Genomic DNA, 16841 nt, shown 5'->3' with positions numbered 1-16841 from the left:
TGAGGGCTTCTCTTTGTTGTGGCGCTCAGGTTTCTCACTGTGGTGGGGAGCGTGGGCTCTAGAACTCTGGCTCAGTAGCTATGGTGCATGGGCTTAGTTGCATCCGAGACATGTGGAATCTTCCTGGACTAGGGATCAAACTGGTGTCCCCTGCATTGGCAGGCAGATTCTTATCCACTGTGCCACCAGGGAAGTCTCAGCCTGCTGCTTTTACTATGCCCTCCTGCTTCCCTTGTGGCTCAGCTGGTAAAGAATCCTCCTGCAATGCAGGAGACCTGGGTTCGATCTCTGGGTTGGAAAGATCCCATGGAGAAGGGAAAGGCTACCCACTCCAGTTTTCTGGCCTGGAGAATTCCATGGACACAGTCCATAGGGTCGCAAAGAGTCGGACACGACTGAGCGACTTTCACTTCACTTCACCTGCACAACAGACCAACCACTTCTGCCCACCACCATTAGTGCTTACACGCTAGGGACAGTGCTAAGCAGTTTACATGTGTTACTTAATGCTCTGAGCTATTATTCCCGTGTAGCAGATGAAGAAATGAATCCCAGAGAGGGTAAAGAATTTGCTCTACATGACACAGCTAGGAAGCTGAAGAGCCTGGATTCCATCCCTTCCTAAAGATACTAAGGGCTTCCCTGGTGGTTCAATCGGTAAACAATATGTCCGCAATGCAGGAGACTCAGATTTGATCCCTTGGTTGGGAAGATCCGCTAGGGGAGGAAATAGCAACCCACTTCAATATTCTTGCCTGGAGAATTCCATGCACAGAGGACCCCAGTCCATGGGGCTGCAAAGAGTTAGACACAACTGAGCGACTAACATTAATAATACTAAGAAGTTATTTACTTTTTTCACTCTCTTTCTCCCACAAGGAACAGTTTTCTAGAAGCTGCTTGACATAAGATAACGTATGTCATCACTTTGATGGCTTGCGTGGAATGTGGACTTGGGTATTCTTATGTTTTAAATTTTTCTCCATTTTAATTTCTAATTGGATGAAACCAATAGATTTAATCCATATACACTTAGGGTCACTGAATCAAACCATTATGAAATGATAGCTTACTGTGAACGATGTCAAATTTGTGATCTCCGAAGAAGATTTAGCTTTGGGATCAGGGACCAGGCTTGATTACTCAAGAGCTTTTGTGTAGCAGAGTTTTATTAAAGTGAAAAACGACAGAGAAAGCTTCTGACATAGACATCAGAAGGGGGAGGGAGAGTGTCTCCCAACTAGTCTTATCAAGGCCTTATATACTTTAACAGACCCACTCCCATAACATAAATCTTAAATTAGCAAGATTAGAACTAACAATAGAAAAGTCTTACTAGACCCACTTCCACAATATGTTTTTTAAGATAACAGGTTTAATCAGAAGGTTCTTAAGAAGGAGAAACATGTTCTCGAGCAGGATACATTGTTATTATATAAAGATGAGTTGTCTTGTGTAATCATTGACTCTGGGCTTAAAGAAAATAACGTTTTATGTGACTAAGACAAAGCAATGTAGAAAAAAAAAGTTTGTCCTTTTGTCCTCCTCCCTCTAGTCAAGGCTATGGTTTTTCCAGTAGTCATGTATGGATGTGAGAGTTGGACTGTAAAGAAAGCTGAGCGCTGAAGAATTTATGCTTTTGAACTGTGGTGTTGGAGAAGACTCATGAGAGTCCCTTGGACTGCAAGGAGATCAAACAAGTCCATCCTAAAGGAAATCAGTCCTGAATATTCATTGGAAGGACTGATGCTGAAGCTGAAACTCCAATACTTTGGCCACCTGATGCGAAAAGCTGACTCATTTGAAAAGACCCTGATGCTGGGAAAGATTGAAGGCGAGAGGAGAAGGGGACAACAGAGGATGAGATGATTGGATGGCATCACCGACTCAATGGACACGAGTTTGAGTAAACTCCGGGAGTTGGTGATGGACAGGGAAGCCTGGTGTACTACAGTTGATGGCGTCGCAAAGAGTCACAGCTGAGTGACTAATACTTTCACTTTGGATGAAAACATCCACTTTTCCCCTCATGTCACATCATATTGCCTCCTCAGAGAGACTTTCCTGATCACCTATGAAAAAGGGCCCTTTCCTTCACCCCCTGACCCCTTACCTTACTTCATTTTTTTTCACGGCCCAATTCCTACCTAGAATCACATTTGTACTTTTTGCTCTGTTTCCCACTGAAGTGAAGCTTCTAGAGGGCAGGGACTTGTCTGTTATGTTCACCATGTCCTCAAACTCAGCCCAGGGCCTGACACAGAGTGGTCAGTTGGTCACTCAGGATTGGAAGCTGCAGTTGGTTTTGCCAGGCTGCTACTTCCCCATGGCTTTCTGAGCCAGGGAAGCTGTGAATAGAACCTGACTCTTGCTTCACAAGGCTTATGGATCATTCCATGTACTTTTAGTAGTTCTGTGATACTCCTTTTTTTTTTTTTTTGTGATACTCCTTTTTTTTTAAACTTGGTATGATGAGGCGCCTGGAGAATCCCCATGGACAAGGAGCCTGGCGGGCTTCAGTGCATAGGGTCGCACAGAGTTGGACACAACTGTAGCAATTGAGCATGCACAAGCATGATGAGATTTAATTTTAATATTATTATTTTGGCCATGCCACATAGCATACAGGATCTCAGTTCCCTGACCAGGAATGGAACCTGTGCCCCTTGCAGTGGGAACTTGGAGTCCTAACTACGAAACCACCAGGGAATTCTGTGATACGCCTGGTCAAAACATTTTTTTCCCCTCTTTGGGAAAATGAGCCTCACTTCTTCCTTCTTGATGTCTTGTTTTGGAGCCAGACCCATGGTTCCTTGGGGGCTGGACCAGAAGGGTATTGATGAAGTGGAGAGGCTGGCAGGCTTTGAAAGACTGTTCTGGGCTTTGTGTGTCTGGCTCAGGAATGTCCACTTACCCTGCTGTTGACAGAAAGGAGCCATCGAAGGTCACTGCTTGGGGAACAAAACGTTGCTTCTCACCTCGCAGGTCTGGACGGGAGCTGGCAGGATTACTCAATATTCCCCTGGAATCCTACTGACCACAAGAGGGCAGCAGTGACCAGTCCCATCTGCTCCTTCTGAAGGTAAAGGCCTTCAGGGTCAAGGCCCTACAACCATTGATTGCTTTTTTAAAAAGAGGGGGCGGTGGGCATAAATAGACAATACCTCAATAAAAAAATATTTTTTTTAAACAACTTCCCTGGTGGTACAGTGGATAGGATTCTGCCTGCCAATGCAGGGGACATGGGTTCAATTCTTGATTCAGGAAGATCCAGCATGTCTCAGAGCAAGTAAGCCCATGTGCGGCAACTGCTGAGCCCATGCTCTAGGGCCCGCGAGCTGCAACTACCAAGCCTGTGCGCTGCAACTACTGAAGCTCGCGTGCCTGGATTCTGTGCTTCTCAACAGAAGAAACCACCAAAATGAGACGCCTGTGCACCGGAAGAAAGAGTAGCCCTGATTTGCTGCAACTAGAGAGGGCCAATGCGCAGCAAAGAAGACCCAGCACAGATAAAATAATAAATTAATAAATAAAATTTAAAAGAGGGGTTGTCTACCACCTCTGTTTCCTCAACGCTGACCTGGGATACTGGTGAGCTAGCTTCTTTATTGGGAAGCCTGCTCTCCCACTCATGGCTGTCAAGCACTCGGAATCTGCCCAGTATCCACTGGCATTATCACTGGTGACCTGGCTCGGGAAGCCATGGAGAAGTAGCAGCCTGGCAAAACCAACTGCAGCTTCCAATCCTGAGTGACCACCAGCAGCCACCAGACTTCCTTCCAAGGCACAGGCTCATCAGAGATCCCTCCTCTCCCATCCCCTCTCCAAGACTAAGCAGACTGCAACCCACAGAGACAGTTGGGCTTTTAATATGAAAACAGAAAAATACCAAGAAGGAAGTTGAGAGAACCCCACCCTTTACTATCCAAGCCACACAAGAGACTTCCTGATGTCCCATAACCCTTGCCTTGTACCAAGTGGAAAATAATCTCCAAGCAACAAGTAAAACAAGGCGGGATGGGGGGGTAATGTCAGCGAAAGTCTATTGTCACAGCTTAATAAATGTTCAGTGCCTCTCCCTAACCTGTTCCTCACTTTCTGTGCCTCTCTCACTGCTTCTTCTTTTTTAAAAAATATTTATTTATTTATTTGGCTGTACCAGGTCTTAGTTGCGGCACACAGGATCTGTAGTTGTGGCATGTGGGATCTTATTCCCTGATCAGGGATCGAACGATCTTATTCCCTGATCAGGGATCGAACCTAGGCCCTCTGCATTGGGAGTGCAGTCTTAGCCACTGGAACACCAGGGAAGTCCCTCTTGCTGCTTCTCTTCAATTAACTCACAATATCAGGCACAAGTCAGTTTCTGAGGGTCATCATGGCAAAAAAGAAGAAAGAAGGGGAAGGAGAGAAAGAAGAGGAAGAAGGGGAAGAGGAAGGAAAAAAAAGAAAGGAAAGAAAACAACAACTAAAAAAAATCTGACTGTTTTGGGCCCACTTAGTGGAAGGATTGAGGAGGAAATATTCATTTAATTGAGTCAGGCTGGAATGTTATACCAGTACAAAAACATCACAAAATTGGCCAGAGTTTCACATTTATTTGCTAAATACATACAAGCATTGTCGTTGACACTGGGAGCCAAGTCACTGGACATAGTTTCCATCTTTGAGCTCACAGTCTCACAGCAGGGGCCATGGTAGGATGTGATGGGGTGCTGGGGTGGGGGGCTGTGGAATGAGGAGGCAGGTGCCTGGGGAAGGCTGAGCCTCAATGGATGACGTTGCCAGGGGGCCCACCCAAACTTTTTTCCCTGTCTTCCCACGGGCACCCTCACTAATGCAGTGAAACTGTGCCAAGCACCTACTATGTATCTGGCTCTGTGATATCACCAGGGGTCCCAAGGTGAACAAGACAGCTATGATCCTCACCCTCATGGAGTTCATCGTTTAATTTCAGAGACAGATATGAAGTAAATCATTTAACAATTAACAAACATGATCAGTGCTATGCAGAACAAGTACAGGCTATGTAGGCATGTATAACATGGGGACCCAACTGAGCTGAGGTTGGGGGTTGGTGCTGCTCTGCGAAAGTGATGTGTGAGCTGAGAACTGAAAGCTGAGAGTTAGGCAGGAGGAACGTGAGAGGAGTCTGAAGTGAGAAGTGAGAAGAGTCTGGGTGAAGGCAGTAAGCCAGGAAGGAGCCATGCAAGTGAAAAGGCTGGTCATCTCTGGAAGGAAGGCGGGACATTTCTAGAAGAGTCTGGGAGGGAAACAGGGGCCCAATTTTGCAGATTTTGGAAGGCATATTAAGGAATTTGGTTGTTAGTCAAAGGGTTTGCAGGAGCAATGTAGTGACACAGAAGAGATTTGCTCTGGCAGGAGAATTAAAAGCTGACAGGATTCCAGGGAAGGCAGGGCAAGGTTCTGGGGAGGGGGGCGTGGTCTGAGGTCCCTGAGGACATCCAGGCACAGGTGGATATGACAGCCTGGAGTGTTACTAGGTCCTGAGATGACCATTTCTCCAAATTTAGATCAGATGTTCTCTTGCAGGGGAGGAAACTAACAGGGGCCGGTGGGAACCAGGACATGTGATGATTACAAAGCCTCACCTCTGGGGCCTTCCTGGTGCACCCCTAAGTGGATCTTTAGCACAAGCCTGCACAGGAGGCAGGCAGGAAAGGGCCCATGTTCAAGATAGGGAAACTGAGGCTTATGGAGGGGCAGTGCCTTGCCCTGGAACACACAGTGAAATTCAGGTAGAGCTAGGCTGGTACCAGGCACCCCGAGTCCAGTCCTGGGCCCTCTGCATATGGGCTGCACCTCAATCTCCACCACTTCCGTCCTCATCCGTCTTCTGGAGGGGCTCCAGGCAGCCTGGGTCCTTGCACTCTTTCTCCAACTCCGGCTGCCCAGCATCTTCTCCAGGGATTTCACTGGAAGCATCTACGTTCGCCTCCATCTTCTCCTTCAGGTTCCGTTTGAAGAAACCAACCTGTAGGAAGACAACACTGGAGTGAACAAAGAGCCCGCAGAGCCCTAACTTCTATTCATCCTTCATATCCCAACTCAAAGGCTGCCTCTCTTGAGAGGCCTTCCTGGACTTCCCTAGCCTAGGTTAGGCTCCTGTGTTACAGGCTGCAGAGCACGTTCACGTCCGTCTGCCATAGAGACTGGGAGCATCTCAGAGGCATGGACCACGTGTGTGGTCCGTGCCTCTGTATCCCAGTGCCTGGCCCTCAATACACGGGAGATTCCTTCTTCTTCTCCCTGGGTACCCAGGTCTGGCTTTGCCAGTGCTTGTTGAGGGATGGGGCAAGTCTTACTTGCTCTTTGGGCCTCAGCGGGCTTATCTGTAGAAGGAGGAGTAGACTGACGCTCCTTCTGGCTTTAATACCCTCTTGTCTTGGTGTTCTGCTCCCTGACTCCACTCAATTCTGCTTTCCATGGCCTGGTTGGGTGCCCGTTCTTCCCAGAAGCTCCTACCTTGTACAGAGCTATGAAAATCAGGAACAGCAACAACAGCCCCCCGATTCCGCTCAGCACGTAGAGATAGAGCATCTCTTTCTCATATACAAGGTCAACCTTCATGACGACCTGTGGGAGAGGAGAGACAGAAATGCAGGGAGGAAGCTGTTCCCATCCTAGATGCAACGTATGAATCTGGCCTCAGACCCTAGGTCTTAGCTTTTCCCATCTGGATTGTGTCACACAGAGCATGGGGCTTGGGCCCAGACCCTCCCTCTCTAGTACATCTCCCATTGCAGCCACTGTAATGAACCAGCAAAACTGCACCTCAGGCCCCGCGCCCCACCCCTCCTTAAGCCCTTAAAAGGCTTCGCTCAGTCCCAGGATGAAATCCCAACTCAAAGCCTTCCGGAATCTGGCTTCTATTTACTTTTTCAGCTATCCCTTCCCTTCTGCTCTGAGCTCTCTGCTCTTATTTATTTTTATTTTTTTCCTTTTTTTGACCATGCATCACAGCCTGTGGACTCTTCAGTTCCCAGACCTGGAGTCGAACCCACGCCCCCTGCATCGCCTGCGTGGAGTCTTAACCACTGGACTGCCAGCGAAGTCCCTGAGCTTCCTGCTGTTAAACCCACCTCGCCCGCTCTCTCAAAGCTGGGCCCTGCACGTGCTACTCTCTCTGCCCAGAGCACCTTCCCACTGTGCCCCGCCTGCAGGGTAGTGGCCCCTTGGCTGAGCTGCCGTCAAACTCATCCTGGCCTTATGCTTGGTCTGTCTGCCCACCAGCGGTGGTGGGGAGCTGTGCCAAGGCCTGTGGCTCTGGCTGAGAGGAACTTCTTACGGCACTAAAGCCCCAACCTTCTCCTCCATGGCTTCCCACACTCCCAGCTTCCGCTCTCCTAGCTCTGCCCTGGGGCTCCTCCCACCCCTCTGCTCTCCCTTGTTCCCGGGTCTTCTGAGGAGGCAGAGATACCTGGGCCATGGAGGCGTTCCTGCCATAGAGGTGAAAATGCTTGCTGCTGTTGAAGGAGATGGCGAGGGAGCTACAGAGGCTCAACATGGAGGAGGCCTGTGGGAGGCAGGGGTGCAGGAGGGGCAGCCATCAGGCTAGAGGGGAGGAGGACTCAGGACCCCCTGACTTCTGCCCCCCAGCGCAACTCAAGGGGCAGAGGCAGTGGAAGGGTCCTGGTGGGCACGCTGTCTCTACTCCATTCTCTCCTGGAGTGTCCCAACGTGCTGCTTGTTACTGTGGGAAGGAGGTTTTTCCTACAAAGAACTTGTAAGAACCATCCGTGAGTGAGTGAGGGATAGTCACTCAGTCATGCCTGACTCTTTGAGACCCCATGGACTGTAGCCTGCCAGGCTCCTCTGTCCATGGAATTCTCCAGGCGAGAATAATGGAATGGGTTGCCATGCCCTCCTCCAGGGGATCTTCCCAACCCAGGGATTGATCCCAGGTCTCCTGCATTGCAGGCAGATTCTTTACTGTCTGAACCACCAGGGAAGCCCTAAGAACCATCGGTCGGCCCATGAAAATAGTCCTGCAAATTTTAAACAAATGTTGGTCCTCTTTCATCTGCAACTGTGTAAATGTCGGGGACATTTCCTCAAGACAGAACAAAAAAAAGGCAGGTCTGCTGGGAGAACCCATCGTCCCTCTTGAGCCCAACCCCCCCAACCATTTGGGGTCTGTGGCCATCGGGTGCTTGCTACCTTGATCGTCCCCCTCAACTCCACCATCCCGTTCACTTGGACAAGGATCTCCTGTCTGAAGTCAATTGGGCAGCGGAACTCGGTTCCAAACGAGCAAGACTGACGGGAAGAAGGAAAGCAGAGGGTCAGGGAGGTCTCTTCCCACCTGCCCCCTGCCCAGCCCCTGCCTCAGTTGCTGAGGTCACGGCCGGTACCTCAGCCTCATCAGATGGACTCTCCAGATTTCTGGGGCTGCAGTTGACTGGAGGCTCCTGGGAAGGAGGAGTCAGGGTCTTCAGTTAGTCCAGAGCTGAGAGGATGCTGGCCCCTTGAGCCCAGACCCATCCATCATTCCTCCCCACCTCTCCGATACCACCTTGTCTCCCAGTTCTCCCCTCCTTGGTTCTTGGCAGGTTCAATCAGTCTCACTACCATCTCTACCCATCTGTCACCCCTCATTCCCCGTCAGGAGCTCCCCTTCACAGACCTGGGTGCCCTTCCCTCCTCTGGGCCAACTCACCATCTGTATGCTCCACTTGTGGGTGATGAGCCCCTCGCTGTGCACCCGTGGTACCCTAACCAAGGCCTCCAGTGGGGGCATGTTGTCATAGTTAGAAGGCTGGATCCTCACCTGGTACAGAGGACAAGGGGCTGCAGAGCCCTGAATGCCACCCCAACTGTCACCCCAGATCCAATCCTCCTTGGCTGGGGCCCAAGGAGCCCCCTCTTCATTAGGCAGCGGGCCATGGTCATTCACACCATTACAGCTTGGGTTCTTCTCTGCTTCCTCCATATGGCCTACCCTTGCCCATCCTGCAAGATACTGCTCAGACATCATCCCTGAAGGTCTGGCTGACTCCCCCACAGCACTTTTGTTCTCTAGCAAGATAGTAAACCATCTGCTTGTGTGTGTGTGTGTGTGTGTGTGTGTGTGTGTGTGTGTATCCCCCCTAGACTGTGAGCTGTGTGAGGGCAGGAGCCGGGGATCTTTTCACATGCACTTCGTATAGCCATGACACAGTACTCAGCATATAACCAGCCTCGCAAGAGTTATTTTCTGAATGAGTGAAAGAGGAAGGACATTTAACAAGGACGGATGCAAAAATTATTTGCACAATGCAGGTTGGCAAAGACATTTTGGCAAGTGCACTGGATTGATTTAAGAAACACTTCCTGGGAGTTCACAGGTGGCTTAGTGTTTAGGATTCCAGGCTTTCACTGCTGTGGCCCAAGTTCAATCCCTGGTTGGGGAACTGAGATCGTGCAAGCAGTGCCTTGAGGCAAAAACAAAAACAAGCAAACAAACAAAAACCTAGGTTCTCTCTGAAAGACATGAATTGGATTCCGTACCTGAGAACACAATTAGCAGATCAAATGTCTACATAATTGAATCTTAAAATAAATGGGAATTTTCTATTTCAAAAAACCAAAAAAGCAATACAACATTGGAAATCAATTATGCACGAGTGCATGCTAAGTTTTGCAACCCTATGGACCATAGGCTGCCAGGCTCCTCTGTCCATGGGATTCTCCAGGTGAGAATACTGGAGTGGGTTGCCATGCCCTCCTCTAGGGGATCTTCCCAACCCAGGGATCTAACCTGCATCTCTTATGTCTTCTGCATTGGCAGGTGGGTTCTTTACCACTAGTGCCACCTGGGAAGCACATATCAATCATACTTCAGTAAAATAAATACAAAAATCACAAATCAGTGACTTCCCTGGTGGTTCAGTGGTTAAGACTTCGCCTTCCAGTGTAAGGCGTGCAGGTTGATCCCAAGTCAGGGAGTTAAGATCCCACATGCCTCAGGGCCAAAAAGCCAAAACAAAAAAACAGAAGCCATATAGTCACAAATTCAATAAAGACTAAAAATGGTCCACATCAAGAAAATTTTTTAAATATAAAAACAAAACTCAAAAAATTAGGTTCTTTCTTAGAGTACTTGGGTTCTAGAGTTCTGTGATTCCAGAAACAATTTATCCAGGGGTGGAAAGGAGCCGATGAGTATGCTGCCACTGGGAGCATTTCAGGAAAGGATCACAGAAGGTGGAGGGCTGGGGTCCTTTAGGGACAGGATCTAGTTGGTCTCTGCTGCATACTTAGTTCTTGGGATGGGGCTGCGCCTGGCACTTCTAAGGACTCTTTCACATTGAGGTTCATACCTGGTAAATGTGCTTGACATGGTGGATCTTGGGACTCTTGGGGGTGAAACTGATATACAGCGTGGAGTTTTCCTGGCTGTGGAGAGAGAGGAGCAGCTGGAGACGATGGAGAAGACAGCAAACCAGTCACTCGGGGGGCCCCGGGCAGGGGAAGCCTTGGAGTTGCCAGCCACTGTTCTAGAAATGGTGCAGGCTCGGTCTCACATCATCCCGACACTGCTCTGCTGTTGCCCTTTGGAAATTCAGGCTCATGGAAGGGGTTGGTCTTACTCAGAGTCCTGCAGTGGGGGACCAGGGCAGGATCACAGAGGGGTGGCCTTTGGAGCTGTGTTCTCCCCACTAGACGCCACCTCGCTGGGGCCTCCGTTGTCCTCTGGACCCCACTGCTCATCTCCTAGAGAACTACACCAGCCTCTGGACCACTCCCCACTCCATCCTTCTAATGAGCTCCCTAATCTTGTCATGCATTTCCTTTGAATCCATCAGTGGTTCCCTGGTGCCCACAATGAGTTAGGTCCAGTGTTCCACCACAGCCAGACCTGCTTGTTTCCTGGTCTGCCTGCTGACTGCTCCCGCTCACACCTACCACCTCCGGGCCTGCCCACTCCTTGCTCCCCGGATCGGCCCCACTGTTTGCTGCCTCCGTGTTGCCCCCTCCACTTGTCTCTCTGATAACCACGGATGCCTTCCTTCCTGGCCCATATCTGAACCACTTCCACCCCTATCCTCCAGACCCCAGTTCAAGCCCCTGTTCCCCACCAACCCTTCCTTCCAAGTTTCCTCCAGTCCACATCATCTTTCCTGACTCTGATTCCATATCACGCCTCAGACAACATCATTGTGTGTGGCGTTTATGTTCAAAAGCACCAGGGACACCAGATCAGACACCATCCTCGTCCTTATCTCACTCAGACTTAAAAATGCCACTTCCCTTCTCTGGCCTCCTCCCCTTTTGGTAAATGAGAAAATCCAAGAAGTGAGCCCTATGGGTCCTTCCTACCACAACATTCTGAGACTCATTTCCTCTGCATGTACATGAGTTTGGGCTCTCCTACCTGATCATAAAGTCTCAGTGGGCAAGGGTCATGGTGAAAACTTTTCTATGTCTTCTAGCTCTGCTGGCTCCAGGGAAGAGGGAATCTAACACAGCTGGAAGTAGTAAAGAGCTTGGCTGGGGTTTGAAGTCAGACAGACTCAAGTTCAGATCCTGGGGTCAGTACTTCGTAGTTGTCCACTCTGGGCAAGTTCCTCCCTTCTCTGGGCCTCATGGTTCATAAGTAAATGGGACAAAGGCAAATGGCTGCCCCACGAGGTACTGAAAGCTCCCGGGAAAGTCCCCAGCTGTGCATTGCAGCCGGAAAGAAGGTGACAGACACCGGTTCAGTAAGTTTCCATCTGACTCAGACTCAGAACTTTCCGCGGGCCTTCGCTCTACTGAGTACTGAAATCTGCTGGGCTTGTGGCTGGAATCAGTTCTTATCACCCCTGGGCCTCTAGGGGGTGGGAGGAGGGGCAGCCCTGGGAGGAAGGCTGCGGCCGTGGGTGGGGAGGCGGAGGCGGGAGGAGAAGGCGGGGTGGCCGCTCAGGACTCACTCCTTGGTGAGGACGTTGATGGGGTACATGACAGGGATGCTGGTGGTGGCCGAGTTGTCCTCCAGGAGGCTTGAGTCCTCATTGTTGCTGCAGGGGGCAGGATAGAAGGCAGTGTTAGGAGACGGCTTGGCCAGGACCGTGAGACAGTCTGAGGCCAAGGGCGGGTGGAGACGCGGGTGGGGATCTGCTCACCAGCTCACATTGGCCTGCAGCTCGATAAAATCCCCCCAGGAGCCTTTCTGCAGCGTATTAAACATCACCTGGATATCAACCTGGCAGGAGAGGAGAGGGGTATGAAGGAGGGGGCCTGGGCCTCAGGGGACTGCCTTGGCCCCTCACAGCCCCATGGGCCCACTGCCATAGTCATAGGAACCTCCCTGGGCTGGGTACTTCATCCCCACTGTAGAGATGAGGATACCGAGGTTCCGAGTGATTAAGTCGTGTATGTGCGGTCACAGTACATATGACCCAACCCTGGGTTTCTCCGATTCCAAAGTCCAGCTTCTCGAACATGACACAGGACACCTCTGCACACACTCTCTTAGGGGTAGGGGGTGGGGTACACCTGGCCTTGTCAATCACCTTCCCTTTCCCCAGAGCCAGGAGCTCCCTCCCTCCCTTCCTGAGCTTACAGCCCCTGGCCGCTGGGCTCCTGGGGGCTGGTGGCACTCACCATGCTGTCTTCTCCGAAGATGGGAGAGCTCACATTGCAGGAGAGGGCCCTGCTGTGCACTACGGCCTCCTCAGGGAGCTCCTCGCAGCCCACAGGTACATGGCTGTGGGGCTGGGGGTGAGACGTGAAAGAAGGAGCTTTTTAGTGGGCAAAGCTAAGGGTTCCCCAAAGGCCACTAACCTCTCAGGGCCCACCTCCTCCATGCCAGGGCACGTGTAGAGAACGATGGGGCCAAAGAATCAGGGATTCAGTACAAAGATATTCACTGTAATGACTTCCCTCGTGGTCCAGCATTTAAGAATCCTCCTGCCAATGCTGGAAACGTGGGTTCGATCCCTGGTCCGGGAAGATCCCACTTGCAGGGGAGCAAACAAAGCCTGTGCGCTGCAACTACCGAGCTGGTGCTCTAGAACCCACGCCTCAACTCCTGAAGCCTGTGCTCCCTAGAGCCTGGGCTCCCCAACAAGAGAAGTCACTGCAATAAGAAGCCCGAGCACCGCAACTAGAGAGTAGCCCCTGCTTGCCGCAACTAGAGGGAGTCCACACACAGCAATGAAGATCCAGTGCAGCCAAATAAATAAAGTTTTAAAAAGATGTTCATCTATGTATGACTGAGTCATTGGCTATACCCCAAAACAAAATAAAAAGTTTAAAGTTTGGGGAAAAAAATAAAGGCACAGGAATATTAAAAACGATGTTCACTGCAATACTATTTTTCCTAGGCAAAAACTGGAAGCGATCCAACAAGCCAAAGAGAGGAATGGCTCAGTGAATTGAGGTACAATCACAGGGGAGTTAAAACGCTGCTACATCCACACATTCAGCAACCATTTCCAAAATGCACTTGATCCTGGGCTAAGCAGAACAAAACCCTTTATCTTCATGACTGTCTGGAAAGGACAGATTTCAGCTTAGATTGAGAAGAAAGTTAGACAGGAAATAAGGGTTCAGGCAAGTTGAGTGACTTTCCCACAGTCTCATAATTAGGTAACCTTGACAGGAATCTGGTAGGAACTTGAACACAGGTCTGTTTAACTCCAGATCTCAAGTTTTTAATCACTCTACGATGTGTCCCTTAAGGAAGCACTCAGAACTTCCATAGTGGTCCAATGGTTAGGAACCTTTCTGCCAATGCAGGGGACACGGGTTCCAACCCTGGTCCAGGAAGATTCCACATGTGAAGGAGAAACTAAGCCCGTGCACCACAACTGCTGCGGCCCGCATGCCCTGGAGCCAGTGCTCCGCAACAAGAGAAGCCACCGCAATGAGAAGCCTGCGCACTGCCATGAAGAGGAGTGCCTGCTCACCGCAACCAGAGAAAAACCCGTGCGCACAAAGACCCAATGCAGCTATTAAACAAATAAATAACAATTTTCAAAAAGAAGCAGTGAATGTTGCTGTATAAGAATAACTCAAGGGTCCATCAACAGATGAACAGATCAGCAAGATGTGCTATATCCTTGTGATAAAATATTAGCCTTAAACAGGAATGACATTCATACACTATCCCAGGGATGAACCTCAAAAACATTAAGCAAAGGCGAAGAACATTATGCTAAGTGATACAAAACACAAAAGGACAAATATTGTATGACTCAAGGTATACAAAATACCTAAAGATGGCCAATTCATTGAGACAGAAAATAGATTAAAGGTTACCAGTGGCAGAGAGTGGGGAATGGGAGTTATTGCTTGTGGGTACGGAATTTTTTTTGAGATGATGGAAAACTTTTTCAGATAGATAGTGGGGATGGTTGCATGAACTGTGAGTGTACTTTTTTCTTGTTGTACACCTTCCACTTATACAGTGCTTTCTGTCAATTATATCTCAATAAAACTGGAATAAAAAAAAAAAAAAACCCAGGCCATTCCTTGAAAACATGTTGGTCACCTTTAGGAGGAAGGTGGCTCCATCTCCTGGAATCTGTATACTTTTTGGTCCCCAGGTCCTTAAGCCTCTGTCACACTCTCTATCTCATGCGACCTTCTCTCTAATCCCATGACATGCCCAGCTTCACCTCTTGTTGGCAAATCTGAGGCCCACAGAGCATGAACCTTGTATCTTAGGTCTCACAGTTCATTTGTGGCCATCAGGCTGAGAACCCAGACGTGGTCTGAAGACTTCACCCACATCTTCAGGCTGTCCTGGCTGCCTGGGGCTCCAGGAGGCAGCAGATGCTGCAGGACTAGCCGGGCGCCTGGTCTGTGGGCAGGCCCTGCCCTCTCACTCACCTTGAGGATCTCCACTTTGCGGAATGAGAGTCCCTGGGGGAAGCTCAGGGTGACCTGGACCCAGTAAGCATCTTCTGCTGTGTTCCTCAGTGTCAGCCTCACAGAGAGGCTGGCAGAGGGGGTCAGACGCAGGATTTTGGATCTGAGGGGAAATCAGGGCAAAGTTATGGGAGTCCATGAAAGAAATAGGATCAGAGGTGGAGGCTTTCAGAACTGAGGGATCCGATAGGCCAGAAAAAAGAAACATAGCAAAATATGCTCCTATGCACAGGCTTTAAGTTTTGCCATCTCCTCTATGCCTGATAGGAGGGCTGCAATGAACCAGCATTTCTCAGAGGAGGAATCTAAGGCCCAGATGACAAATAAGAGTCAGTGTCCATGGGGGTCTTCTGACCGTCACTTCATACAAATACTACTTCTTTTCTTTTAAAAAATACTTATATATTTATTTATTTTTGGCTGCATCAGGTCTTGGTTGTGGAATGCCGGCTTAGTTGCCCTGAGGCATGAGAGATCTTAGTTCCCTGACCAGGGACTGAACCCGGATTCTTAACCACTGGACCACCAGGGAAATCCACCCTGTGTTCCTTCTATAACCAGGAGCTGCCTCGGGAAAACATTGGGTGGAACAGGAGGGCCAGGCAGTGGAAGCCTTACAGACCTCATGTCGGAGAAGGCCAGCTTCAGGTCTGCCTCACAATTCTTGTCCTCTCCGCAGTTCTTCTCAAAAGGAATCTGAAAGGCCAAGAAGAAAGGACCTGGAGGCTCAGGTCCCCACACCCAGGAGGGCTGGCCCCCGCCTCTCTGTCTGCCCCTCTGCCCCTCTTACCTCCTTGGTCTCCAAGTGTGGTGAGGGTTTCAGGATGGGCGGGATGTCCCTGTCCAGCTGAGCATGGAGGAGTGGGAGACAGGGAAGGTGGTTGAGGCAGCAGAACTGACAGAGGAGAGCTGCGGCGGCTCAGAGCCGGGGCTCAGCTGGGGCGGGGGGTGTGGTTGCATCCCTCCCAGGAGCCAAAGCCTTCCCAGTGTGGGCCCCAACCTCCCAACTCAGCCTGAGGCCGTCTGTGCCACCCTCCTCTGGAGGCAGCTCCTTGAGGGAGGCTCAGCACGTGTGCCCACTTCCCATCCTGGCCAGGAGATCTGGGCCTTGACCATGCACTCCCCTAGCTTCCCCCAGCCCAACTTCTCTGCTTGCAGGAACACCTGGCTGCACAGCATCTAGGCTCTTCTGCTGGGGAATAGCTCTTCCTGTGGTTCTTTTCTGTGAGTCCCACTTCCCTTCTAGAATAGCTCTCCAGCTCTTATCAGATCAAGGCCAGTTTTTTCAATGTTTCTAGAATTTCTGCTCGGGACCAGACTCCCACGTGCATGCGTGCTCAATCACTTCAGTCTTATCCGACTCTCTGCAACCCTATGAACTGAAGCCCTCCAAGCTCCTCTGTCCACGGGATTCTCCAGGCAAGAATACTGGAGTGGTTGCTATTTCGTCCTTCAAGGGATCTTCCCAACCCAGGGATCAAACCCGAGCCTCTTACATCTCCTGCATTGGCCACCTGGGAAGCCCCCAGACCCCCCCACACCAGAGAACAAAACAGACACCCTGCCCTTCCTCCCAATCTGGTGAGAGAAAGGGCCAGGCACCCTCAAGCGTGAGGGTGGGACAAGTACAGGATGTGTTTAGAGGGTCTAGAAGGGGACTCTCCCATGCCTGGAGATGAGGGAAGCTTCCTGAAGGGACGGCATCACAACTGAAATATTATAAAGGATGAGGAGGAGGGAGCCAGGTGAAGAGGATGGAGAGAGAGTAAGAAAGAACAATTTACACCGAGACCAAGGCAACAGAGACTGCCCGTGTAAGGTGTAAGGAGCAGAGAGGTCCTCAGACGGCTGGGGTGCCACCTGTCAGGAGGTGTCCAGATGCAGGGTCCAGATTCCCCCTGGCCTTGCAATTCATATTAGGCAGTGGAGGGTAATGGGGTCACAGAAATATTTTATGGGTGATCATCTGTATGTTCTAGAGA

General features: G+C 50.2%; 1 protein-coding gene across 2 annotated transcripts in view; it reads right to left on the bottom strand.

The window, feature by feature from the left end:
- Window positions 1-4583: 4583 nt before the first annotated feature.
- Window positions 4584-16841, bottom strand: part of ITGAL (integrin subunit alpha L) — a 49160-nt gene continuing 36902 nt past the window's right edge. The window contains exons 19-31 of one of the 2 annotated variants that reach the window (XM_070779918.1): window positions 15650-15706; window positions 15482-15555; window positions 14821-14962; window positions 12589-12699; window positions 12108-12187; window positions 11916-12002; window positions 10323-10398; window positions 8681-8791; window positions 8376-8432; window positions 8182-8280; window positions 7442-7537; window positions 6487-6597; window positions 4584-5995 (exon numbers count right to left, since the gene is read on the bottom strand). In XM_070779918.1, the coding sequence (XP_070636019.1) occupies window positions 5825-5995; window positions 6487-6597; window positions 7442-7537; window positions 8182-8280; window positions 8376-8432; window positions 8681-8791; window positions 10323-10398; window positions 11916-12002; window positions 12108-12187; window positions 12589-12699; window positions 14821-14962; window positions 15482-15555; window positions 15650-15706 (1272 nt within the window). In that variant the 3' untranslated portion in view covers window positions 4584-5824. The remainder of the gene's footprint in view (window positions 5996-6486; window positions 6598-7441; window positions 7538-8181; window positions 8281-8375; window positions 8433-8680; window positions 8792-10322; window positions 10399-11915; window positions 12003-12107; window positions 12188-12588; window positions 12700-14820; window positions 14963-15481; window positions 15556-15649; window positions 15707-16841) is intronic. The other variant, XM_070779919.1, reaches the window with a different exon arrangement.

The sequence above is a fragment of the Bos indicus genome, chromosome 25 (genome assembly GCF_029378745.1).
Source record: "Bos indicus isolate NIAB-ARS_2022 breed Sahiwal x Tharparkar chromosome 25, NIAB-ARS_B.indTharparkar_mat_pri_1.0, whole genome shotgun sequence".
Taxonomy (NCBI): Eukaryota; Metazoa; Chordata; class Mammalia; order Artiodactyla; family Bovidae; genus Bos; species Bos indicus.
This window is presented reverse-complemented; position numbering and strand designations above follow the sequence as displayed.